The following is a 26663-nucleotide window of genomic DNA, read 5'->3' as shown; positions in this document are numbered from 1 at the left end:
TTTCAAATGAATAAATTTACCTGTGAAGGAAGGTTCCGTGTCAATTCAATCTTCCCCTTGTAGTAATTAAAAAACAACAAAAATTGACCTTTGGTGCTGGGGACCTGCGAGACACAAGGGTTCACCCAGGGTACCTTCCCACCTAGTTTGAAGATAATTAGTCCAGCCATTTAGGAGTAGTTTTTGACACATTGTTGGACACACAAAGACACAATTTGACCCCTTCTGCAGTCATGGACTTCTGGTCACACTGGGATATCCCATCATGAATTTCTTCCCCCCCCCCGCACTCCCCCAAGAGTGACTACTCAGGAAAATAAACCATAACCATGGCAACTGTTGCTATCGCAACTGACCTAGCTGTATATGGCCCAACTGGCAAAGGAACTACAATATCACATTCTCCCTAGGGGAGCAATAAGATAAAAATGGAACTATTACTTTATAGGAGAATGCACTTTATATGTATCGACTTTATAAGGGAATGCAACGGCAACAGCCTTGAGGCAAAATCTGAGTAACTTCTTAGGGAAATTAAACACGTAAGACCAATTTTTTAGACTTAATGAATTGTATTTTAGGGAAAGTAAATTATACAGCAGGCTAAATTATCTTTTGGACTCATTGGTGTCATTCCAAGTCCTCTAATTATGACTACCTGATTCCAAATGAGAGTCTCTACTCATAGATGGATACAGTCACATGCTAAGTTTTATTTGAATTCCTGTTTTGTCATTGAATGCAGAAACTTGATATCATTGTAAGATTTAGAAGGGCCTCTTACTGTAAGTCTTATGGAAAGAATGAGCAATTAAGAAGAACTTTCTTTTTTTCGTGCATGTTACCAGTATTTATATTGTATATGGAAACTTTATTGTCACCTTAATTGTGTTACAACTCTCTAAGGTGAATTCTATGCAGTTTTTTCGGAGTTCAGTAAAAATGCACCAAGCATCTGAGAATGGTCCTAATGATTTTGTCAGTGCTAAAACCTATATGTGTGTACAATCTGTAACTTAAAATTTCACCCACAACAGGACAAGAAGTTTGGCAGTGCTGGTGAAACAGTAGTTATTGAAGAAGTTTTGGAAGGAGAGGAAGTTTCGGTGAGTGAAGTTGCCCCTCAGATATCATAAGATACAGTGTGCTTGACAGACTTCAGATTCATTCTCTTTGGAAGAAAGATGGGCACATTTGACAGAAGGCACATTTGACTTTGCTATCTGTGTGAAGCCAAGAAAAACAGTTCACTGTGCACAGTGAACTTTTATCATCAATTTAAACAAATTTCTGGACTTAGTCAATAAATAATGAAAGCATGGATACAATTGATGAAACTAGGACTAGTCTCTAAATGTTTTTCTTTGCAAAAAATACTCTTCAGTTAGCAAGTCATGAACAGTTCTTATAATTGTGGTCCATCCACTTCTGTAACACTTCTGTAAGATCATCCAATTCCTAAAATATTTGTACTTATATACCTGTTGTTTGTATCAGTGTAATGATTATAGATTGGAAGCAATGCCCAAATTGTTGCATAAATATGTAACATCCAACTTAAAGCATAGTTATTGCCAAATCCTGACCGGTTTCTTCCTACCAAAAATAGGTGGATTACGCTCCCTTTGATGGCAAATTTAATTTTAATGGTCATGTTGATCGTTGGAGATGAAAAATTTTGATTCTGAAGACTAAAATTCCCTTTGAGGTCATTAGATGACAAGGTTGCAGAAAACTCATACAGGGCAAACATCACAACGAATTCCAAAATAATTAAACATTTTACATGGTCCTACAAAAGTAGAGAGTTCTAGTTAAAGATGTATTCAATAATGAAGTAATTAGCATCAGGAGTTAATATCAATAATATGGTCTAAGTGTTAAATCAATGTATGTTCATAAAACAGCAATGTAAATAGTAATAATGCAGCAGCGCTCATTGTATTTGCACAGGGGTGAACACATTACTACAGTCACATTTACAGAGATTGGTTGCCAGGTAATATTCCATTGATACTATTTTATGACTTGATTGGTTGTCAGTGTCAACTGCAATGGCTGTCTGACAGTATTTTAGCATACTTGGTTATCATTGTACACACAGCTTTATGAGGGAGGTTTAATCGGAGGGAGGTTTAATATTATTATTACTCTACGGTGTACACAACTGATCAGCCTGTCAAATGAATAGTACCAAAAATAATAACAGTAGGACATGTGCAGGGGTTTCAAGGTGTGAAGGTTGTTACTCATCATTACCAATGATTTATCCAGGCGCTTTTGCTATGTGAGAATTACTTTACCATGTGTCCAAAGAAGTTAAGAAATTGATTGTTGGTAGTCTGACAGTGTTTTGGCCATAAAATTAAGTAGCTTGAATAAGGAGTTCTGGGTACCCAGTGCAAAGGATTTGTCAAACTGGTGTATGTTTGTTTGTGTTGCCCTTGGCTTGTATACAGATTTACTGAAAGAGAACATGATAATTTATGTCATATTAGGTATGTGGATTCATGCAAAGACTAAATGATTGAAGGTAGCATTAATGTTGGCTGTAATGGTTGTGAAGACATTCAGTATTTATGACCGTCTACACAGTGTGTGTTAATTGTAATTGCAGGTGTTGGCCTTTTCTGATGGGACAACTGTGGCATGCCTGTTACCTGCTCAGGACCATAAGCGAGTGTTTGATGGGGATGAAGGACCCAATACAGGTGGCATGGGGGCATACTGTCCCTATCCAAAGGTAAATGGTTCATCTGTTGTATCTGTAATATAGATCTTGTATGACTACTGTACATCTTGCACAGTACTAATAAATATCTGATGAATATGCTTAAGTTGACAGTTATATTTTCCAGTTCTTCATAGATTATTCATCAGGGATTTTAACCTCTTAGCACTTGGATTTCTTTGCTTTGAGCACCTGAGTGAGTGATACCCTGCTGGCCTGACTTAATAAGACTTTCATTTAGAACTTAAGGAGGGTACATACTTGAATGAAGTTTATCAGCCTCCTGCAATCCCTTTCTGCATTGATGTAATTGTAAATTTTAATATCAATGTTTATGTGTGATAATTAATTCCCTAATATTTTCCATGGGAAACTTTGATGGATCCCAGTGTTTGTTTGTGAATGCCCCAATGTTTGGTTCAAAAGGCCTTTTGTTTTGGTAGAGGTACAGAAGTCAACATGTCAAAAGGTGAAAAACTTAAAAAAAAAACATCCCAAGAGTAAAACTTTGATCTCATGCTTTGAATATAAAATAAATGAAAGTAAGTGTGTTTAGTGGATGTCAGAGATCACTTCAGGTCAGCAGAAGTAAAAATGTGACACCTTGTAAACATGATATCTCAAGAAAAATGTGACACCTTGTAAACATGATATCTCAAGAAAGGAAGTTGGATAGAGGTTATATTTTGTATGCAAAGATGCCCTTAGTTGAGTGGATGAGACCGAATTGTTAGTCATGGAGGTTAAATGTTGGCAAAGGTGAATAAGGTCAAGGTCAACAACTGCACCATTTGTCAAGAGATATGGGGCATGCATATTAGTGTTGCATGCTTAGAACACATCTTCAAAGACATCAATTGGGAAGATAAAGGTATCAATGTGAATGGGGAGAAGTTCAACCACCTCTGTTGTGCTGATAATATAGTCATCATAGCTAACAACTTTAACGAAATGGAGAGCATGTTACAGGACTTGGACATAGCAAGCAGGAAAAGAGGACTGAAAATGAATATGAAGAAGATCAAAGTAATGGCAGACCAATCAGTTAAACACAAACCAATCATCATTAATGGAACAGAATTGGAACATGTATCTGAATACATTTACCTGGGACAAAGGTTCACTCTCACCGAAAGGAATCAAGATAATGAAATAAGGAGGAGGATCAAGCCACATCATGAAGGGCAATCTTCCATTATGCTTAAAAAGGAACATGTATGACCAATGTATTCTCCCATCAATGACATATGCATCAGAAACATGGACACTAACAATTAAAACGGAAAGAAAGTTAGCAGCCGCACAACATAACATGGAGAGGAGTATGCTTAACATTACATACAAAGATCACAAAACCAATAAGTGGATAAGGGAACAGACAAAGGTACAGGATACAATGGAAGTAACATCGTAAATGGACATGGGCCGGCCATGTCACTAGAAGGGGAGATGGAAGATGGAGTACGCTAACCACTGTATGGACACCGCTTGACGGGAAAAGGAACAGAGGCAGGCAAAGAAAGAGATGGAGAGATGAAATACAGAAATTCTGGAATGAAACCAATTGGTACACACATGCAAGGGAGAGAGAGAGAGTTGGAGATATCATGCTGAGGCCTTCATCCAGCAGTGGATCCACAACGGCTGAAGAAGAATATAAGTGTTTGCACGGGGTATCTGGGTACCAGCCTGATGCGATAGTATTGGTTCCTAATTTATTACCCGAATCCTTTGCAAAGTGTGATTTTTCGTTGTTGTGATTCCATGGATATCTTATAACTGCGTCACAAATTCAGCTAATAAAACAGATGGTTAGGCTAGATTACCCCATTGACTTATTGTGGTGTCCGGCAACCATGTGGTCGAAGATAACGGCAATAATGGAAGTATATTCCATATAACTGCATCACATTTTCAGCGAATAAACAGATGGTTAGGCTAGATCTCCCCATCATCTTAGTGTGCTTATTATTTATTCATTCGTTTATTCCATAGAAGGAAAAACTGACAAGGAAGTTTACAAGTTGTTACTAATGGATTATAGACAGGATAACTAAAAAATAATAATAAATGCAAGTGACTTTACTAAACGTTTAAGAATTACATAATCGAATCGCATAATAGATAGTAGTAGTAAAAAACTGTTTATGAGCTAAATTGGATATTTATGGTCTGATCCAATAGAGGTGGAGGGCAAACATAAGCAGTGGCGGCAATGAGATGTTAGTAGTGATGTAATTATATGAAGTTATTACCAACTTAATGAAAGAAACAAGCAAATGCAAATTATTGAGGAAGGTTTTATACCTGATCGTCTTTGAACATGAAAACATTGTCTATTGAGAATATAATTAATTCATTATAGCTTCCAAAAATTTCTTGAAAAACGCGATATAGGAGGGTAAACAATTTTCGGCTCTCGGGTACTCAATTCCCGATTGTTGGACCCTTGTAAACACTAATGTATACCCTAATCAAAACTACCATGTGAAATGTTTCCTGATTGCAAATGAGGGCGGTATTGAAAAACATAAGGCTCTGACTTAACATGCATTGACCTGATTTATTCGTACCGCGTACGCTTGTCACAGTGGTTCTGCTCGTAATGCAGGGGTTGGATGTAATATACATTTTTGGAATTTTTTGAATACGTAAAAAATATGTGTGTTCCTTATACGTCTTCTGCTGTGCAAGCTGTTATTTTTGTTATAAATATATTTTCAGTTATGTTTTTATCTAAAGCCAACTTATGTGACCCCTATCATATAATGGTACTAATCAAAGATTCATGTACATTGACTATTGTATGTGGGGTTAGCAATTTATGTATCAAACATGACATATTTGAACATTTAAAGACCTGTTAACTACATTACATTTAACATTTACTAATTTATAGTACCAAGTTCAATTTCCTTTGTTCCTTATTATTTTATTCTACCTGTTGAACATTTTGTTCTAACATTTACAAACCGTTCAGACCTTGCCATGTTGGACGAATCTAACCGAAATTACCAACTTGCATCGGTATATCGATATACCAGCTATACCAGGTATTTCATACATACCCATACCAAGAGTATCGAAATCTGTTATAAACGAATATACTAAAAGTACCAGGTATATCCGAAACAAACCTTGAATACCTGGTAAGAATAATACCAACACAGATAATGCACAGGATCTCTAGGAAATTCCTACTGCTACTGTTTATCTTGTATACCTTACCATGCCCCCTAGTCACCAACTGTAAACATTCTTGCTGTACAATCTTAGCCCTTGCACTTGTTGCTTGTACTGTACCAGACAGAAGATCAACGAAGGGACACACTGATATGTTTCTTGCGTTTTCACCTTCAAAAATGGTTTAAGCCGAATCGGCCAATCACAAGCACGATGGGTTACATTGACACATGAAATTTGGAACAGTGTATGCACGGATGGGGGCGGGAGGATGGGAGGTACAGAATACAGCACAGCACCTGTTGGATTTTTTGAAACACATGCTTCAGTATGGGAGGGAAAGGGATTGGATGGTATGTGTGTGTACATTAATAACATTACATGTGTGCATTTTTGTCTAGCAAAGAATCTGCAGTTTGGTATAACATTTTGCCAACAGAAAGACAAGTTAAGCTTTGAAACCGCGTGATAGTTTTTTTTTCTGGTTTTTGGAATCAGGAAATACCTTGGTTTCAATTCTTGGTCCTGACGTTGCCTCATTCCACATGTTGTGTGTAGGTTGGTTGTTTTAGATAAGGCAATAGTTTCCTCCTCCCTAACTGTTACAGAATAAGTATCTGAAGAAGTACCATTGGCCAAATTAGTTAATTGTAAAATATCATGTTGCACATTTTATAGCTGTAGTTGTCAGCAGTCTCCTCCAAGACATGGAAATCTTGCAGGCTGAAGGTTAGCCATTAAAACTAATAATATGCAACATTTATCCTCTGTTTTCCATCATGTCAACTATCAGTGCTATTTGTCATTTCAAGAATTTATTGTTCACTCTTCAGATGAACCAGACAACTTTGGAAATGATAAAAACTGATGTTATTCAGAAAGCTGTGGATGGTATGCAACAGGAAGGAAGAAAATATGTTGGTAAGATAATGATTAACTGTTCAAAACCTACTTTGAAATAAAAAAGACATTAATGATTAAACAAGCATGAAGACCATAACAGAAAGGTGGATCTGTACTTAGAACTAGCATGTTGTAAACATAAAGGTAGATCAAAGGTGTTAGATTGTCGTGATTGTACTGGAGAAACGATTCTCAACAATGTGTTAGGCAATGTAAGACTACCCACCTTACAGCCTACTTTAAGTGTATTAAATTCCAGTACATATTTGTTGTTTCTACTAGTGTTGTGCTGATATCACCAATATCGGTTCTCCTCGATATCCAATATTACAATCTCGATATCAGTCCAATACCAAAAGTTTTAAACAGCCAGAATGAAGGACAAATTCCACTTTAAGTCAAGCATTAATACATGTTTAAAAATTATAGTTAGCTATTGTAAGTTATTATCGTTTGCACAACTCACAAACAGTAACCACGTGTATAACTCTCATTTGCGGAAGCCTGTTAGTAAATTAGTAAATATATATGTGCATATTGTATAACACTAGTCCTAATCTGTTTTTTAATGAATGATCATATTCTTCACCAAGTTGATATGCATGAAACTGTGTACAAGTTTTTTCTTCCTGTTACTCTTGTTGTATGATTTGTTAAGTACTCAGATGGTTAGGCTTAGCTAGATTTCTCATTGACTTAGTGTGGTGTAGGCTACCATGTGGAAGAAATTGAAAGAATTCTCACAATTCTTATTAATTCATTCGTTTATTTCATAGAAGGAAAGGCTGACTAGGAATTTTGCAATATGTTAATGCATTATAGACAGGATAACTAAAAATAATCATCCCAAGGGGCTTTTTACTATTTTTTTTTACTCGCTCTTACTTGTTTATTCCAAATGCGATCAAATTGCCCGTTGCGCAATTTCGCGGCTAATGTGAACCCTGGGCCTTCATAATAGATAATAGTAGTAACAACTGTTTAAGATATTTATGGTCTGATCCAATAGAGGTGGAGAGCAAGCATAAGCAGCGGCGGCAGTGCGATGTTAGTAGTGATGTAATTATATGAAGTTATTAACAAGTTAATGAAAGAAACAAAAGCAAATACAAATTATTGAGGAAGGTTTTATATCTTATCTTACACCTATGTATTTGAACATGAAAACATTGTCAGTAGATAATATAATTCATTTATAAGTGATTCAATATGTAATTTCTTGAAAATCGTGATACACAAGGGTAAACAATTTTTTTCAGGGTACCCGGATACCTGACGGGTAACAGCTCTTGGGTATCAGCTTCCCGATCTTTGGAACCGTGTAAACGCTAATGTATGGCTTACCACACTTTGAATATGTTTACACATCAGAACCTCTAAACATTTTCATTTTCTGGATTAAAATAACTTAGCTTCAATGCGTATTTCTTTTAAACGTTTTCAGCCGTCACTTAGCCTAATGGCCTGCAGGTGGAACAAAGACATTTGCTTGCACAGTGTAAATAAGTTGGCATTATAAATATTATTTTGGATTTTGGACTAGTTTCTTTCATGTTGACTAAACTACATGTCTGAATAAGATTACCTCCTTAGGAATCGTTTTGATCTATGTTGAACAAAGTAGTGTTGCGCTGATTATATGCATGCACTATTGGTATCAGCTGATATTTGCAATATATGTTCATATCAAAAATGTTTGCCGCAGCTGAAAATATTGTTGTATCACAAACATTTGACATTGTTTGAAGCTAACCTAAAAATTTGTTTGAGGGACATTAATTGATTTTTCATGCCCATGTAGCTGCTTGTTGTCACATTACAGTTTTGCAAGTTCTGTCTAGTTACAGGTTCCTAAAAATTGTAGTGTTCTGGATTCACCTGTTGTGCACGTATATAACACTTAATTATACTTTTTATTTTAAGGATGTGCAATTGGAAATTGAGAATGTTGCTTTGTCATGATTGAGTTGCTGAAATTATTTTTATTTCAAGGTATTCTGTATGCAGGACTGATGATTACTGTTGAAGGCCCCAAGACATTGGAATTCAACTGTAGGTTTGGAGACCCTGAAACACAGGCTTTACTTCCACTCTTAAAAAGTGACTTATATCGAACAATGAAGGCATGTGTGGATGGACAACTGCATTTAGAAGTACCAATATTTGAAGAAAACAAGAGTGCTGTTGGGGTTATCATTGCAAGTGGAGGATATCCAGGATCTTACAAGAAAGGGTTTCACATCAAAGGTAGACACTTCCACACACATCCTTACTAGCAGCTGTTTCTCGGGTCATTCCATATCATATCACCAAAGTTTGGAGTATGTTGTCGTTTGACATCTTTTAAAATTTCCCAATATATTATATGATTGGTACACCATGAAATAAGCATATTCAGAAAATTTCAGTTGCATTGCTTCAAAATTGGCCGATTTAATCACACTTTGAAATTCCGCAATTTGACGGCGTTTTGGCATTTTCTTAATTTTTTCGGTCTCATTTCTGAGCAATTATACATTCTACTACCTTTCTATTACAGCCTTTAGAGTCTATCCCATAGAAAAGGAATAAAAAACTTGAGGCTACAAGAACCTTGTCTTGTAGAGTTAGGTGAACTTAGAAGTGTCAAAATGTTTGATTTTGGTATTTTTCACTAAAAAATGTGCTAATTTTTAGTGATAAATTGCTCCTAAACTATTGATTCAGGGTGCTTGAATCTTTCAGAGGTTATTATGTCTAGTACACACAATACATAAAAATGATTACAATGCTTTCCTATTATATATTTGCCAGTTGTGCAGAGCAGTTGCTATTTCATGCTTCGAATCAGCATGAAGAAGGGGTTTTGATGCCAATATTTTTATACAGTATATTTTTTTTCTCAGAATATGCTTATTTCATGGTGTTCCAAGCATCCAATTAATTTGGGAAGTTTTGGAGGGTGCAGCAACAGCCATCCGTGATTTGGCACGGAATGTCGTTTGAATGTTCTTACAATTGAAATATCTTAACTTGTTAGGATAACCTTCATTTCTCTTTTACAGATTAGTTGGTACCGTTTTCAAGAAACATTAATTTACCCCTGAAATACTGCAATTACACTTAAACATTTTATCCTTGAGCGTTTACCTCAATGGTTATTGTATTTTGGTATAAAAGGTTGCAAGTCTATACAATATTTCTCCTCACATATATGCTTTACATTCTCAAACATAATCCTTCAAAGAAAATGCTGTATTGATATTTTGTGAATTAGCAAACTAAATTTCTGATTTATAGTAAAAAGTGACTTTTGCTTCAATTGACCTATGGCCAAACATTCTGTGTGGTTAATTGCACTAAAGTTATACATTTGCTCTCTTACCTCAGTTTCCATTATAACCACATATTTTGCTTGTACTTGACATAACCATTACACATATTAAGGTTTCAATTCAATGTTGCCCATTGGAGTTCCAGTCAATACAACAAAAACACTTCCTCATTGGCTATCCATTAGAATCAGATCCCAGTTGGGTTGTGGACAGCTGCAACTGCCTTGACCTGACTAAACTGTGATGGGACTGCCCCTGATGCCACAACAAATATCAAACATGTTTGATATGCCCAATTCGGTCACGATGAGGACCGACTGTCAGATCTTGGTCAGGTCTTGAGCAAACTTTCACGCAATTCATCAAAACTGACTGCGACCTGATTGATTTTTTGTCTGGTCGTTGCCGTGTCAGGTTGCAATCAGGTCAGTGCAATTTGCACCTGCCCTAATTTCTACCTTGGTCACTGTTGCCTTGGCATCCTAGTCATTGTAGGCTTCAATAACCAGGTGATTACAATACCTCATTGTTTCATAAAGGGGTGATGAGATACATTAATAACAGTAGATTTCATTGTTTATATGTTGCTTCTCTGAAATGAGCATGATGAAACCTTATTGCTACTAGTGTAATTTTAGGATATATCAAAATATTTTTATGTTAAAAGCTGCACATTTCAAGCATCCTACCTTTAATATGCAGATGGTATGTACACAATATTATTTTTTTTTTGCAAAACCTTTACTGACTTTAGGTACAAGTCCTCATTTTTGGTTTCGATGAATATCGTATTACCTATGCATTCATGATGGCATATGTGTGTGTGTGTGCATTTGTGACGCCTAGCTTGTAAACACGGTATCTCAAGAAGGGAAAGTTGGACCAGCTTCATATTTAGTGTGTAGAGGTCATTTGGGGTCACCAGAGGTCAAAATGTGGAAACCTTGTAAACACAATATCTCAAGAAAGGAAGCTTGGGCAGACCTCATATTTGGGGTGTAGAAGTACCACATTGAGCACAAGTAGCCTATTGAATTCTGTGGAGGTCAAAGGTCATTAAGGTCACTGTACTAGGGGTCAAATTGTGAAAACCTTGTATACACAATATCTCAAGAAGGGAAGCTGGGGCAAACCTCATATTTAATGTATAGAAGTACCACATTAAGTACAGGAAGCCTATTGTTTTCTGTGGAGGTCAAAGGTCATTTGGGGTCATCAGGGGTCAAATTGTCAAAACATCACTCCCCTCTTACCTGTCTCTCCACACTAACACAACTTTCTAACCATAATATCATAAATGAAGCTTGGACAGATCGCATATTTGGTATGTTATTGTACCACATTGAGTACAAGAAGCCTTAATGTTGTGGGCAGAGGTCAATGGTCGTTTGAGTTCACCAGGGGTCAGATTGTGAAACCATGTTTTACACAATATTTCAACAAGGACTGATGTCATATTGAATATGTTGATGTATCTATTACATTAAGTACAAGAAGCTTGTTGTTGAGGTCAATGGTCATTTCAGGACAGCCTGTGTCATTGTGAATTTATTGTTTGTCACATGGCACTGCTTTTCACTGTATTACTAATATCAAGTATGTTGTACCATGGAGGTTAAAACAAAAACTGTTTTTACCTCCATGGTTGTGCACCCTCACTACGTTACCACGTCAGATTCATGCAGAAAATAGCTGAATGTTTCATCAGCGAAACCACTATGCATTTTGCATTCTGGTAGTTTATTGGGACAATTATCCTATCAACATTTAAAACATGTACAGTATTCTACTTGATTGCTGTTGTCCCTCTGCTTTAAGTTTTTTGCAATCATTTGCTTCTGACTGAATTATTTCCATCACTGTGTTGATATTGGCATTTTTTAGCTTTAGTGAACTTTGTCTTTCAAGTTCAATTTATATGATTCTTCACTACTTAACAGAAAACTATACTTACTCCTTCCAATCCAAACATGTTAAATATGCATAAAATTATTTTGATACCTTTCAGGGATACCTCAAGTGGAAAAGGAAGGGATTCTGGTATTCCATAGTGGTACCTCTCTAAAAGATAACAAGGTATTGACTTCAGGAGGTAGAGTGCTCGCAGTGGTGTCCACCGAACATGATCTTGAATCTGCAGCTGCCAAGGCATTGTATGCTGCTCAGAAAATTCAATTTGACGGTGCTTTTCATCGAAAAGATATTGCAAAACGAGGATGTGACTTTTTAAAGGAACAAAGGTTAGCTTTATAGATCTTTATAGATAATCAATACTATTTATCCTGGAGAAGAAAGTCATTGACTAAATGTAAAACCTACCATCAATTTAAAGTCTTTGAAGTTTGATTTTTTCTAGACTTAATGCTAAAGAAATATGTTTGGGTTTAATGTTTTGTGATGTAAAAGTTCATGAGCATTAATGTAGTGGGATATGATATATCTCTTTATTACTAAATTATCGATGTGATTTCAAGATTATTTGAGTGATTTCTTTGTAAAGTGCTGATAGATCAGTGTTTCTCTTGCTGTTGGTGTTAATTTAGGTCAATAAACAGATTAACCTATGCAGGGAGTGGTGTGAACATTAATGATGGCAACAAGCTGGTGAAGGCCATAAAGCCATTGGCATCAGCTACCACTAGGCGAGGATGCAAGTCTGTAATTGGTGGCTTTGGTGGGCTCTTTGACATGGATGCAGCTGGGTACAAAGACCCTCTCCTAGTCTCAGGGACAGATGGTGTTGGAACAAAGTTAAAGGTAAGAGCAACTTTATCCCAATCCAATTACACAAGACCAGCTAATGGTAAACTTCACTTGTTGACTGTACAGTGCCGCCATGTCGAGGGTGGCCTAAATTTGTGCTTTCAAAATGTCGGAACATGTTTCAAAGCATCAGAAAGTGTCCTAAAGATTTGAAATGTAAGGCTTTGATAAATCATTGTCATCTCCAGAAGTGTTGGTACTTCCTCTCAAAATGTTGATTTTAACAGTCCAAATTCAACATTAGATTGTAGTTTCATACCTAGACTCTTTGTCATTAAACAGCCGACTGTTCTTTGGCAAAAAAAGAAGAAGATTATTTGACTTGGGACTGTCAATGTTTGAACTGTAAAAGTGATAAAAGAAGGAATCTAACGATAACATGTTTTGGATTAAAAAAAATACCACCAAAATCACCCATTTCTCAAAATAGAGGGGATATCCCCTTTTTTCCAGCAGTACACGAATCTCTAAAATGTAACTTTCATCACTTTACGTCTGTGACATATTTGTAAGTCTGTTGGAATTAAACGGCCAAAGATCTGTTCAATGTACCAGCTCTGCATAATTCTTTCAAAACTCCAAATTGTAAAAGTAGGTCACTATACTACTGTTGACATAGAAAGCAGTCCATTATATAAAAGAAGTGGCAAGATTTTAGACTTTGAGGTTTTCCTCTATACGGTATATATGATTGTGGTATTTATAACTATAAGCGCAGAGGTCAATTATCTGACCTTTGTATGGTTAAAGGAATGATGAAATTCATTTGTCGTTTAATACTGACTGGTTCATATCAAGAGTAATCTAAAGAAAAAGGGATAACTCAGGATGATACAGAAAACTATAAGTGAAGAGAATATATTGATGTTAGTCCCCAAGCTGTTAAAAAACCTCCCACCTCTTCTTCTCATTTTGAATATTTAGGTATTGTAGGAGCCCAACTGGTTGATTTTGCACACAATGATGTTAGTTTCATTGCATGAGAAGCAGGACTTTAACAAACAAATGCCATTAACGTGTTAACCATATAGTGGTGAATCCATTGCAGAAATATAAGTTCTAATGATTATTACTATACTGTTTTCGTTTTACTCCCATAGACAAAAAAAGTCAATAGTTAACTATAATTTTCTGCAGTTTTGTTCGAATTTCTATGATTTTATATTAACTGTATATAAATGTGGTTTTATACCATGTGTAGACATCAACAAAATCTCTGACTCGTTTTATGGTCCAAGAGTGACATTACTAATTTTAATATTGATTTGATTGATAACATATTGTATTATACAGGTTCTGTTTCTCAGTATCATTATCATAATTTCTACATGGCTAGAATCGCTGTGGAGCCAATTGCTATGGCAAAATGGAAAGCAGAGTTTAGGGGTTTCAATTGTCACGATTGGAGTAACATTTTCTGTATGCCCTGGCACTCTTTTTTCTGAGTTGAGACCCCTACTTTCAATTCCGTTTCTTACATAGAATTCTAGAGTAGCATACAAACATGCTGTTTATATTACTGCAGAACTGCCAAGTGGCAGATGAGCCTGGTCCGCGACCTTTATTTCCAGGGAAGTATATTTGCATTTGCGTGTAGGAAAAAAGAAGATAACATTTTGTGGCGTTCTGTACTTTGAAGATTTCTGTTTATTATAACATTGTTATCAGCTCATGAACCAGAAAATTCAAGGCTTCTTACTTTAGTAAATAAAGCTTCACTATGCTGATATAGGAATTGGTGGATGAAGGGTGGGGTAATTGTGTGGTGGAATGGCAGCAAGTAATAAAGGTGCCATACAATAGCAGAGGATGGTTGTCAAAACTCATACACCTATAGGAAATAAATTGTATTGCTGTGTTGAATTACCACTCGGTGATCGGCTCAGATGTCATTTCTTTGTTCTTGTTAAGCCCTTATTGCTGTGGCCTGCACAGGATTCCAATTTTCCCCAACAGATAAGATAGGAGCCTGAACATTTGTACTTTGTGGTAGTACTTGAGGCAAATGAAGGATTTCATAAAGTAAGGGACTGCACAGGGGTCATTGAAGCACACTCATATGAAGGGGGTGTGGGGGTCCTTCCCCTTGAAAAAAGTTACACTTTTAAAAATCATATGAGCATTCTGAGTTATATTTGTATAATAATTTTGAAATGTATAATTAGATCTCAATGCAAGTAACCCTGACTGATAACTGTAGTTGTCTTTACTTTTTTTGTGGAATGGACCAGAAGCAAGCAAAGGATTCTTATTTAGGGGGAGATTAATGGTGTTTCTGGAGGTCCTCCCTCTAGCCATCAAATGGTGTATTCTGAGGCAAATTTAGATCATAATTGAGGTATATATATGTAGCTCTCTAAATGCAAGATTGTGATATTATATTAATGATAAACTGTATTATTTCTCATGAATGATTAAGGTTGTGACCTGAATCTTTATGGGAGGGCTAGATGCCTATGAAGTATTTCATAGAGGAAGGGTGCTGCCGTAGGGTCAGTAATAGCTGCCTCTCATGAGGAATAATGTAATATATTTGTTACACATTGTGAAACATTTGATAATCAGTCCAATAAAATGTTTTGCCTCATGTATGTTTTTCAGATAGCTCAGTCCTACGGTAACCATTCTACAGTTGGCCAAGATCTGGTTGCCATGTGTGTTAATGATATTTTGGCCCATGGTGCAGAGGCCTTGTTCTTTCTGGACTATTTTGCCTGCGGTAAACTGGAAGTGGCAGTAGCTACCGATGTGATTGCTGGTATAGCTGAGGGATGTAAACTAGCAGGGTGTGCCTTGTTAGGTAGGAATCTTTCCTTTGAGATACCAACATATTAGCTATGACCTACCATAATGTCATGATGGTAAACTAACATGATACCACCATTTAACCTATGGTTGTGTGACACTATCTTGATTCACTAGGCTGAATCATAAGAAACAATCACAATTTAGGTGAACAAACTGCTTGTATTAATGTCAGTTTTTTTATATTGCTACTGAAAACGAAATCCTGATTTTCTTTGCAGTTTTGTCTAATTACATCCAGGTCAAAAGTTTAAATAAGGATAATTTTGTACAAATAATTCATAAAACAAAGCTTTTGACTAAGCAAACCATGAAACAAGCAATTGCCCCAAGTTTTGGGTTTGTGTATAATATTTCATTGGAGACTGTTGTTTCCCTAGCATTTTTCAAGAACTTCTCTAGTGGAATCTTCATTATTTTATTGGAAACTATTGTTTCCCAAGTATGTTTCAACAAGTTCTCTCATGCATTCTCATTATTTGATTGGAAACTTGTTTCCCTAGCATGTTTCAGCAAGTTCTCTTTGTGCAATCTCCATGCGTGTTCTTTTGTGATAGCTCATAGGAGCAAGACAAAATCCATTCAATACAATTTCCAATTCTTCAGCTTATTCTTCCAAACAATAGGTTGCACTATGTGTGTTAGTTTTTTTTTTTTTTTTTTACTTAACATTGTACCACAAAGAAGCTTGTCAAACAGGTCATATTGTTCAATATTATCTGTCCATGCGACCATGTTCTCCATGGATGAGATATGAAGACAGAATCATTGATTCTTTTCTCTCTGGTTTTGTCATGAGACCTGTTTGTAATTCATTGTAACTGCTTGTCTAATCAATCACTGAGCTGCTTCTTGTGGATAGGATTTATTTGTCAATTTGATCCTCATTCTCGTTAGTCGTGTCATTAGATGTAACTTCTGCTCAATTGTTTTCTTACTTTATTAGAGCAATTCTTTTAAAGGAATTGTCTGGTGGAAGATTTTGATACATTGTCCTTGTAGTTATTATCTTTCTCTTTCTAACCATGTAAAAATTATCCCCATTCGACGTTTTCTTCTTGTAGAAATCTGGTTTTCAAATTCACCAGTTTCTCACCAAAAGTACCGTTTGTTCGAACGCTTCAATATGGTGTTTGACGTAGTGCTTGCAGATAGGCAAAACAGGCGACTTGAAGTTAGCACTCCCAATTCCGCAGCAAATTAACTCACGTGTAAGCACATTGAATTGCCTCATATATATAACGTACATACTCGCGAACGTATACTACGATGCTCAGTTGGTGTACTTGTATAGCGTTACACATAATACACTCACACTCAAACCACAGTTCTTTAACTGTTCTTCGAAATCGCTGAAATAAAATTCACGGATCAAATTAACAGTAAAAGGAAACTTATAAAGTATTCGTTAAACCGAAAGATGAAACTTGGCGGGATCGATGTCATCGCAGAACTGTCCGATTGTAAACGTTAGAGTACAGCCTATACACGCGAACATTCTTCGCGCTGGAGCTGGATACCGCGATGTATAAACAACCAAGAGCCTGCTGTTAAAACTTATCTTGTGTTACACAAAGACCACGAAACACCGATCTACTACATATATTGCGGCTTAAGGAGTTTTTTAAATCATATCTAATTTATAAGAAATTTCACCGGAAATTATTGAAGAAATTGATCGAATCGTTGTCAGAGCAGAATATAGCGCTGAGAAGCTTAGGCTTCGCAGAACTGTCCGATTGTCAACGTTTGAGTACAGCCTACATGCGAACATTTTTCGCGTTGGAGCTGGATAGCGCGATGTATAGCCGGAACAACTCGGAGTCTGCTGTTAAAATTTACCTTGTGTTACACAAATACCACGGAACCACCGCTCAAGTACATGGCGGCTTAAGGAGTTTTTGAAAACATATCTAATTTTTAAGAAATTTCACCGGAAATTAAGGAAGAAATTTATCTGTATACAAACGCTGTTTTTGTTGTGATTACCGTATAGGTACTGTGCGGAGGGTGGGTTATGACGCAATCTGCTATGGCAGAGCTGACGTCACGTATTGTACTGTTCAAATCATATTTGAAATGTCTATCCATAACGATTAAAAAATCGTTTCTCTGTCAAACGCAACATTAGCGTTCTCATACTTTGACAACATGTTTGGAAAATTATTTACTATTTTTTAAGGTAACTTCTTTGGGCCACCAGACAATCCTTTTAAGTTGGAGAATTAAGGGGGATCATCAGTCTATTCTGTTTCATGTTGTTTACTAGCCTAGTAAATTGCTTAATTTAGGCATTTGCTGATCTAACCTGAATTTCTTCACAACTGCTATGTGAAACATAATTATGTAGATAAAGCCTAGCATTTCCAACCTTCCATTATTTGGATTCCGAATTATCGTGATCTAACAGCTATTCGTTATTGTATAAAAGTGTTCATGCAATAAGCAAATTGATTTTCACAACACAAGAATGGTAAATGCTGTGGGACTTTACAATTCTGTATTTTACACAATGTGAAACATTGCATTATTAGTACTGTCCACTATAAAAACCAGCAAGCTTAACTATAGTATGAGGATGACTGGTCCCCATAATATAGGTTATCTCCCTACAGACATATCAATCTTGACATTCTATGCATCATTGTTTCTATTGTTTTGCTACTAAAGTTGTGTCAACATGTTCAAACTTAAACAAGTGTCATCCATTAAGAATAATTTAATAGAGTGTTTGTTTCTTGCATTTCTCTGCAGGTGGAGAAACAGCTGAGATGCCTGGGATGTATGATAGTGGAGAGTATGACCTAGCAGGCTTTGCTGTTGGTGCTGTTGAAAGAGAAGCTCTCCTACCACGTACTTGTGACATACAAGAAGGAGATGTTGTACTAGGTGTTGGTTCATCTGGTATTCATAGCAATGGATTCAGCCTTGTACGTAAGATCATTGATAAAGAAGGACTTTCATTAAATGATCTATGTCCATTCCAAGAAGATAAACAACTTGGTAAGGCTGATACTTTTTCCTGTTAGTCAGTGAGCTCTCATAACTTAATCTTGACTCTCTAGTTTGTTATAAATGCTATAGATCTTATCCAGCAGAATTGTAGTGCTTTACAACTGTTAAAAGATGTTCTGTAGTAGTAGGTCAAGTGAAGAATTAAGTAGTGTTCTTGCTCTGTGATAGCCCTGTATGTAAAACTCTTCAGTCATTGTTATCTCCCACGAGGAGGATGAGATATTGTAGTTGGTTGGTCAGTTGAGGGTGTAGCAGCTATCACAGTTGCCATGGTAATAGTTAATGTTCGTGAGTAGTGAGTCTCAGGAGGTCACCCATGGTAGGGTAATTGAGGGTGGTCGGAAGTCCATATCAGGTATAGGGGTAAGAAGCTGTCTGTGTGTGTTTGTCTGTCTGTTACATCAGAAATTTAGTGTTATAAACTACTTGTAAAATTGCAAACTTGGTAGGAAGGTGCACCACCATGTAAACTTGTGTCTCGTAGACCCTCTGAGCGAAAGGCCAAAGTGGAATGCATACCTTGGTGGTGTGGTCAATTGTTGCTGTTTAATAACAAAGCATTTATGGGCAACATATCTTTGACAAATTAGAAGTTAAGAAATAATTAAGTCACTGATCATGACTATGTTAAATATGTTCCATTTGATAATAGAAATGTGGCATAGTGCTGATGTGGGCAATTTTAAGATGAATATGATTTCATATCCTTTCCTAGTGTGCTGTTTAATTTCTTAGTAATGTATGGTATTCACTTCTACCTTAGAGGTGCAGACACCTATGGCTTGCAATATATGAGGAAGTATTCTGATGTCAAGTTTGATGTCTTGTGTTTATGTTATTACTCTGGTATTTAAAAAATAATGAATTATCCAAAGGAGGGAGAGACTACTGATTATGTTACAAACAAAGATTTGGTAAAGGTATATAAATTTTCTAATATATTTTCATCACACAGGTATGTATCGTAGCATTCAAAGTATGAGCAATGCGCCTTGAGAGTAGGACATTATTAACATCTGTTGATTTTCGGATTGGTAATCTCAAATAACTCAGTTCAATAAATAAAGATTCCTAAATTGTTCATTTACATATGGCCTTGTAATACCTTGGTAATGTAGAGGTAGATTTGTGTCAGTGTGCACATTATACATCTCCTTTTACTGAATTTATTGGTGCAAAAAGCGTAGGACTGGATGTCACCAGGTTCGAATAGTCAAGGGGTTGATCAGAGCCAAAAAACGATGAAGAAGGCGGTGCATAAGTGTAGAATGTGTATTACCATAACGGAAACAAAAACCCTGAAAATGTATCAAATAAATCTTCTTAGTTTATTTACAATACAATACATGGTAGCGTATATAAATTAAAAGTTGTTTAACATTTTCACAAATGAACTACTACTTGCGGATTCCATCCGCCCCAAAGGCAACGTCATTCCTGCTGAGAACAGCAGACAAACGTAAATAACCTGAAACATATTTCAAAACATACTATGTATACATTTGTTATGCGGGTATCAGGTTCTTCAATATATACATTGTTGGGTTTACTTCTCTTACATTCACCAAATATTAATACAAAAACATGAATGAACTTACGGAATTCTCAGCAGAAGTCCGGTTTATGAACACAAGGAACAACCCTCACTTAACATAGGTAATACTACTTGAAGGACTGCAAACTGATCCAGGACTGCAGCCTCACAATGACTACCTATCAGGCAGCGGTAACGCTTTACATGCCTTTTGCTGGCGTAACCTCAGTCAGGCGAATACTACTATCGAATAAATGACACTAGACACATCCTAGCTGATGCCTACTAGCTACGGCATTCCATGTTAACCACGAACAATCAAAACATTCCAGTATCTAACTAACCTCTCAGGGATGTGCTCAGGAATATTTGAGTGCTGGGCAGATTGTGCGGTAGTGTGATCCACACTCTGGGAGAGGGATCTTATGGGTGGGGTACCCCCTCCCCACTGGACAAATTTTGCACATGAAGTGTGCTTTGGTGGTGCTATTTTTCCTATTCTGTGCCATGTTTCCTCCCAGATTTTGGTACAGTAAAATTTGTTAATATATCATCAAAAATTGCTGGGCAAAAATGTTTAAAACACTGTTTGTGCTGGGCGGCATTCAGAACTGCCGGGGCGCAGCCACCCAGTGTGAGCACATCCCTGACCTCTGAAATATACGACACAATTTAATGTACTTTATTCACATCTGTTTAATAACCACCAACAAAAGAGTAAGTTCACTTTAATTAATGTGGTCAAATGTATGCACTAGTTAATCATAACAAGTGAAACAGAATGTCACTAGCCTCGAAATGTGAGTTATTACCACGTGACACTGGGCAGGTAGGCTAATTAAGAAGAAGAGGAGTAATGCATCACATGGAAAGAGACATCAATTTGGTTTGTTAATATTTCTCATGGCTTATTCTTTGCTATGCAGGAGAGGTTTTACTTACCCCTACAAGGATTTACTCCAAGTCATTACTACCCAGTATCAGAAGTGGAAAGGTGAAAGCCTTTTCTCACATCACTGGGGGTGGTCTTTCTGAAAACATTCCACGTGTCTTGCCAGAAAATGTGAAAGTAGAGCTTGATGCTAGCCAGTGGACTGTTCCAGCTGTGTTTGGATGGCTCTCACAATCAGGAAATATAGAAGAACAGGAAATGTCTAGAACATTCAATTGTGGCATCGGCGCTGTTTTGATTGTGAAAGCTGAGAATGCAAATGAAATCCAGTCACTGATTGAAGTGAATTCTGAGACTGTTTGGAGAATTGGTTCTGTTAAATCTTGTTCGAAGAATGGTAATGAAACCCTCTTATCAAATGTTAAATTTGAACAAAGACTTGAAGATTTAATTGTTTACTTAATAGTTTATTGCTCAACTTGTGTAACTTCAAATACTGTATCAAATTGTATCATAGAAATGTCAGTTTTGTCCATTCTTTCAATTCAAGCTTTTCTTGTCTATTTTTTATTCATATTTTGAGTTTAAGGATGCTTTCCATGCTGAGTTTGTATGTGTATATTGTAAATATGATTTCTGTCACTGAAAGATCCCTACAGGGATTGAAATTGGTTAACCTTTATGAGTGTTTACAAATACATTTTGTGTTTATTCAAGTAACTGGGCCTTATCATCCCTTTTTCATTTTCTTAAGTGTTAGACATAATCAGGAATGGATATGAACAGTCTTTGCATGTCCATATACATTGATGTGATATAACTGTAACAAATTTGTTTCAAGTATTCTACAAAAAAAATTGTTTAAACTTGGTGAAGAGAAATACTTTTCTGTATGCAGTCAATTTGGATTTTTTAGTTACAATTTAGTTAACAATTTCTGTTTTCGAAGCTTGGTAGCATGTGCACCAAGCCTGGTAGTGGGTGATTGGTTTTTAATGCAAAGGAGTAATTCCATAATAGAAATGCACACTGTTACAAAAGGAGTACTTTGGTTTCTTTTAAATTTCTTGTATTGTTTTCCAGATCAGCAAGTTGTTATCACTGGCTTATCCCAGGCCTTGCAAAGAAGTTACCTGGGGCAAATATTGTCACAAGAAAGAAGAAAGCTTAAAGTAGCAGTTCTCATATCAGGCACAGGTACATTTTTCTTCAAATTTTCAAAGTGGGAAACTTCATATGCATGGAGGATCAATATTTTGAAGACTTTTTCAAATCAGAAGCAGTCTTTCCATTTCTTTGATCAGCCAACCATCATGTCCCTTTTACTGGAATAAATTGCCTTTGTGTTGGTTTTTAAAGAAGAAACATATCAATCCATTCTCATATTTACTGTATCATAATGTGATGTAGAATGTTAAGAGAAATCTTGTTATGTTTGTCCACTGCTATGTATAGCTGGCTGAAAGTAGTATTCCTGTAAGTTAGTTTTGGCTGATGTTCTTTATTTTCTTTGATATTCTTTACCGTTTGATGATAAAAAACACTGGTTCCCTTTCCCTTATTAGGAAGCAGTATCCCTCTTATAAAAAAAGAGATATCAGCATCAAATCATGAAATGTCTTCAGCTTACTTAATGCTTAGAAAGCAAAGAAGCATCAAGAAATTTGTAGTGAAATGTGTAAGAATCCTGGCTATCGTAGTTGAAGTAGCAAATTATCTTGTCATTGGAGAGCAGGATTTGGTGACTAGGATATACACTGCATTGAAGGGTTCTTCAAAGATCTCAATCCTGGTTATAGCCTTAGTTGATCTGAGCCTTTAATTGTATGTATATGATAACATGACAAACACTTGGCTTTGCTGGTTTATCATAAAATATTACTTTTACCATTGTCCATTGTTAATGGGATTGAACAGTGTGAGTTGGTAGCTGTTTGCAGGTGTTATTTGTATGATGCCCTGTATGTGTGGTGAACAGAATTAAAAAAAAAAAAAATAATGCATGAGATTGTAATATTGTTGGTATTTAAATTAGCTGTAAAATGTGTCAATCATCCTGCTTTGTTAAATTACAAATGGGATCACTGATGTTATGAGGGTGGTATGGTATCACAGATGCTAACCTATCAAGGTGTACTTAATACAGTCTGCATAAACCTAATAAGTGGTTAATACAGTGTGCATACCACCTAAGTAGTGGTTAATACAGTGTGCATATCACCTAAGAAGTGGTTAATACAGTGTGCATATCACCTTAGTAGTGGTTAATACAGTGTGCATATCCCCCTATAAGTAGTTAATACAGTGTGCATATCACCAAAGTAGTGGTTAATACAGTGTACATATCACCTTAGTAGTGGTTAATACCGTGTGCATATCACCTAAGTAGTAGTTAATACAGTGTGCATATCACCTAATTACTGGTTAATACAGTGTGCATATCACCTTAGTAGTGGTTAATACAGTGTGCATATCACCCTATAAGTAGTTAATACAGTGTGCATATCACCAAAGTAGTGGTTAATACAGTGTGCATATCACCTAAGTAGTGGTTAATACAGTGTGTATATCACCTAAGAAGTGGTTAATACAGTGTGCATATCACCTTAGTAGTGGTTAATACCGTGTGCATATCACCTTTGTAGTAGTTAATACAGTGTACATATCACCTAATTACTGGTTAATACAGTGTGCATATCACCTTAGTAGTGGTTAATACAGTGTGCTATCACCCTATAAGTAGTTAATACAGTGTGCATATCACCAAAGTAGTGGTTAATACAGTGTGCATATCACCTTAGTAGTGGTTAATACAGTGTGCATATCACCCAATTAGTGGTTAATATACAGTGTGCATATCACCTAAGTAGTGGTTAAGACAATGTGCATATCACCTTATTAGTGGTTAATACTGTACAGTGTGCATATCACCTTAGTAGTGGTTAATACAGTGTGCATATCACCTAATTAGTGGTTAATACAGTGTGCATATCACCTAAGTAGTGGTTCATACAGTGTGCATATCACCTTAGTAGTGGTTAATATTGTGAGCATATCACCTAAGTAGCGGTTAATACAGTGTGCATATCACCTAAGTAGTGGTTAATACAGTGTGCATATCACCTAATTAGTGGTTAATATACAGTGTGCATATCACCTTAGTAGTGGTTAATACAGTGTGCATATCATCTTAATAGGGGTTAATACAGTGTGCATATCACCTTAAGAGTGGTTAATACAGTGTGCATATCACCTGAGTAGTGGTTAATACAGTGTACATATCACCTAAGTAGTGGTTAATAGTGTACATATCATCTTACAGTAGTAGTGGTTAATACAGTGTGCATATCACCTAATTAGTGGTTAATACAGTGTGCATATCACCTTAATAGGGGTTAATACAGTGTGCATATCACCTTAAGAGTGGTTAATACAGTGTGCATATCACCTGAGTAGTGGTTAATACAGTGTGCATATCACCTAAGTAGTGGTTAATAGTGTACATATCATCTTACAGTAGTAGTGGTTAATACAGTGTGCATATCACCTAATTAGTGGTTAATACAGTGTGCATATCACCTTAATAGGGGTTAATACAGTGTGCATATCACCTTAAGAGTGGTTAATACAGTGTGCATATATCACCTTAGTAGTAGTTGATACAGTGTGCATATCACCTAAGTAGTGGTTAATACAGTGTGCATATCACCTAATTAGTGGTTAATACAGTGTGCATATCACCTTAAGAGTGGTTAATACAGTGTGCATATACCTGAGTAGTGGTTAATACAGTGTGCATATCACCTAAGTAGTGTTTATTACAGTGTGCATATCATCTAAGTAGTGGTTAATACAGTGTATATCACCTTAGTAGTGGTTAATACAGTGTGCATATCACCAAAGAAGTGGTTACTACAGTGTGCATATCACATAAGTAGTGGTTGTAATCCCAATGTTATAATTTAAGTTGTTTTTGATAAATTCATATTAAATCTGTTTCTCATCATAAAATGAACTTTAATTTGAGTGATGCTTGAATATGATTTATGTATATGCATTATGCAGTAGTATGTGCCTTACATAAGCCAAGAAGCATTGTGTTGGCATTGAACTCTGTTGGCCCAAATAAGACTGCATCTTGCCTGGTTTGGATGATACAGGTTAAAATTAACAATTGGCATGTGAATTTGCCATTGATGTGAGTAGCATTGCACTGTCACTAACCAAGTAGGGTGCTGTTTAAAAAAGAATTGTGGTTGTTTAGTAAAGTTGTGCATGTTGAAACAATTTTGCAACAGACTAAGAACAGTAAAAATTATTCTTTGAACAGAAACAGCAGCAAAGAATATCTTGCATATTGATTTTTGAAGTCTTTGCTAGTGTACAAAAATAGTAAGAGCTTCTACATTGAAATACCTATATTATCTTGAGCGAATAATGCCTGTGAGTCTGGGTTATATTTCTTACATAGAATGGTGACTTTGCCTTAAATTTCAAATTAGATGTGATATTAAATAACTCAACGTAATGTTTCCTTATCTTTACCAGGTACAAATCTTCAAGCACTGATTGATTTTACAAGGAATTCCATGAATAGATGTGATGCAGAAATATGTCTTGTGATGTCAAATAAGCCAGAAGTTGAAGGATTGGCAAAAGCCAAGAGAGCTGGCATACCAACAAAGGTAGATTTAAATGGGCACTGACACCTTCCATACTTTAATAGTCATGAAACGTTCATGCTATGAATCATTATTTGATATAAAATAATGGGAAATGAATCACGTTGAGAAGCAACTTATTAAAATATGGTCAAATGGTTTTTGACGATGGTCAAAAGATTTTTTGCCCGAAGCCCAAGGCAAAAAAAAAAAAGTGAGCACTGCGCGCGGAGCGCACTGATTTATTTTCCTTCCTGATAAAAAAGATGAATAAAGTCCAGAAAGTGAGAACCTAGCCCATAGTAACAATTGTCAGGTCCTTTATGGTTACAGGGATATCAGTGGAATATTATAATGTTATAGCCTATAGTAACAATTGTCAGGTCCTTTATGGTTACCGGGATAACAGTGGAATATTATATTGTTATAGACTATAGTAACAATTTTTCATTTTACATTACAGATTATCAGTCATAAAGATTTCAAATCAAGAGTTGAATTTGACATGAAGCTACACCAGACGCTCAGTGATGTTGGTGTTGATTTAATATGCCTAGCTGGATTCATGAGGATCCTGAGTGGAGAATTTGTTCGAAAGTGGCGTGGGGCCCTTTTGAATATTCATCCATCTCTCTTGCCATCATTCCCTGGAATGCATGCTCAGAAGCAAGCAATTGAAGCTGGTGTTCGATTGAGTGGTTGTTCCGTTCATTTTGTAGTGGTAAGAATTGTTTTCTCATTTCAAATGCTATCATTGGAATTTTGTTGGAATTTTGTGTGTGACTCACAAGCTTAAGAAAGGGAAGGGTCTTTTACTCATGAACTGAATCATTTCTTTCCAGACAGAAGTAGATATTTTGGG

At 36.2% G+C, this 26663-nt stretch overlaps 1 protein-coding gene across 3 annotated transcripts in view; it reads left to right on the top strand.

The window, feature by feature from the left end:
- The window catches only part of LOC139962595 (trifunctional purine biosynthetic protein adenosine-3-like), a 46254-nt gene that overhangs the window by 15227 nt on the left and 4364 nt on the right, over window positions 1–26663 (top strand). For all 3 annotated transcript variants that reach the window (XM_071962721.1, XM_071962722.1, XM_071962720.1), the window contains exons 5-16: window positions 1038–1106; window positions 2618–2743; window positions 6748–6835; window positions 8810–9064; window positions 12140–12371; window positions 12675–12888; window positions 15496–15694; window positions 18454–18702; window positions 21175–21537; window positions 22224–22337; window positions 25689–25825; window positions 26265–26522. In XM_071962721.1, the coding sequence (XP_071818822.1) occupies window positions 1038–1106; window positions 2618–2743; window positions 6748–6835; window positions 8810–9064; window positions 12140–12371; window positions 12675–12888; window positions 15496–15694; window positions 18454–18702; window positions 21175–21537; window positions 22224–22337; window positions 25689–25825; window positions 26265–26522 (2304 nt within the window). The remainder of the gene's footprint in view (window positions 1–1037; window positions 1107–2617; window positions 2744–6747; window positions 6836–8809; window positions 9065–12139; window positions 12372–12674; window positions 12889–15495; window positions 15695–18453; window positions 18703–21174; window positions 21538–22223; window positions 22338–25688; window positions 25826–26264; window positions 26523–26663) is intronic.

This window comes from Apostichopus japonicus, chromosome 21 (genome assembly GCF_037975245.1).
Source record: "Apostichopus japonicus isolate 1M-3 chromosome 21, ASM3797524v1, whole genome shotgun sequence".
In the NCBI taxonomy this organism is placed as follows: domain Eukaryota; kingdom Metazoa; phylum Echinodermata; class Holothuroidea; order Aspidochirotida; family Stichopodidae; genus Apostichopus; species Apostichopus japonicus.
The sequence above is the reverse complement of the archived record's forward strand: the minus strand, read 5'-3'. Positions and strand labels throughout refer to the sequence as shown.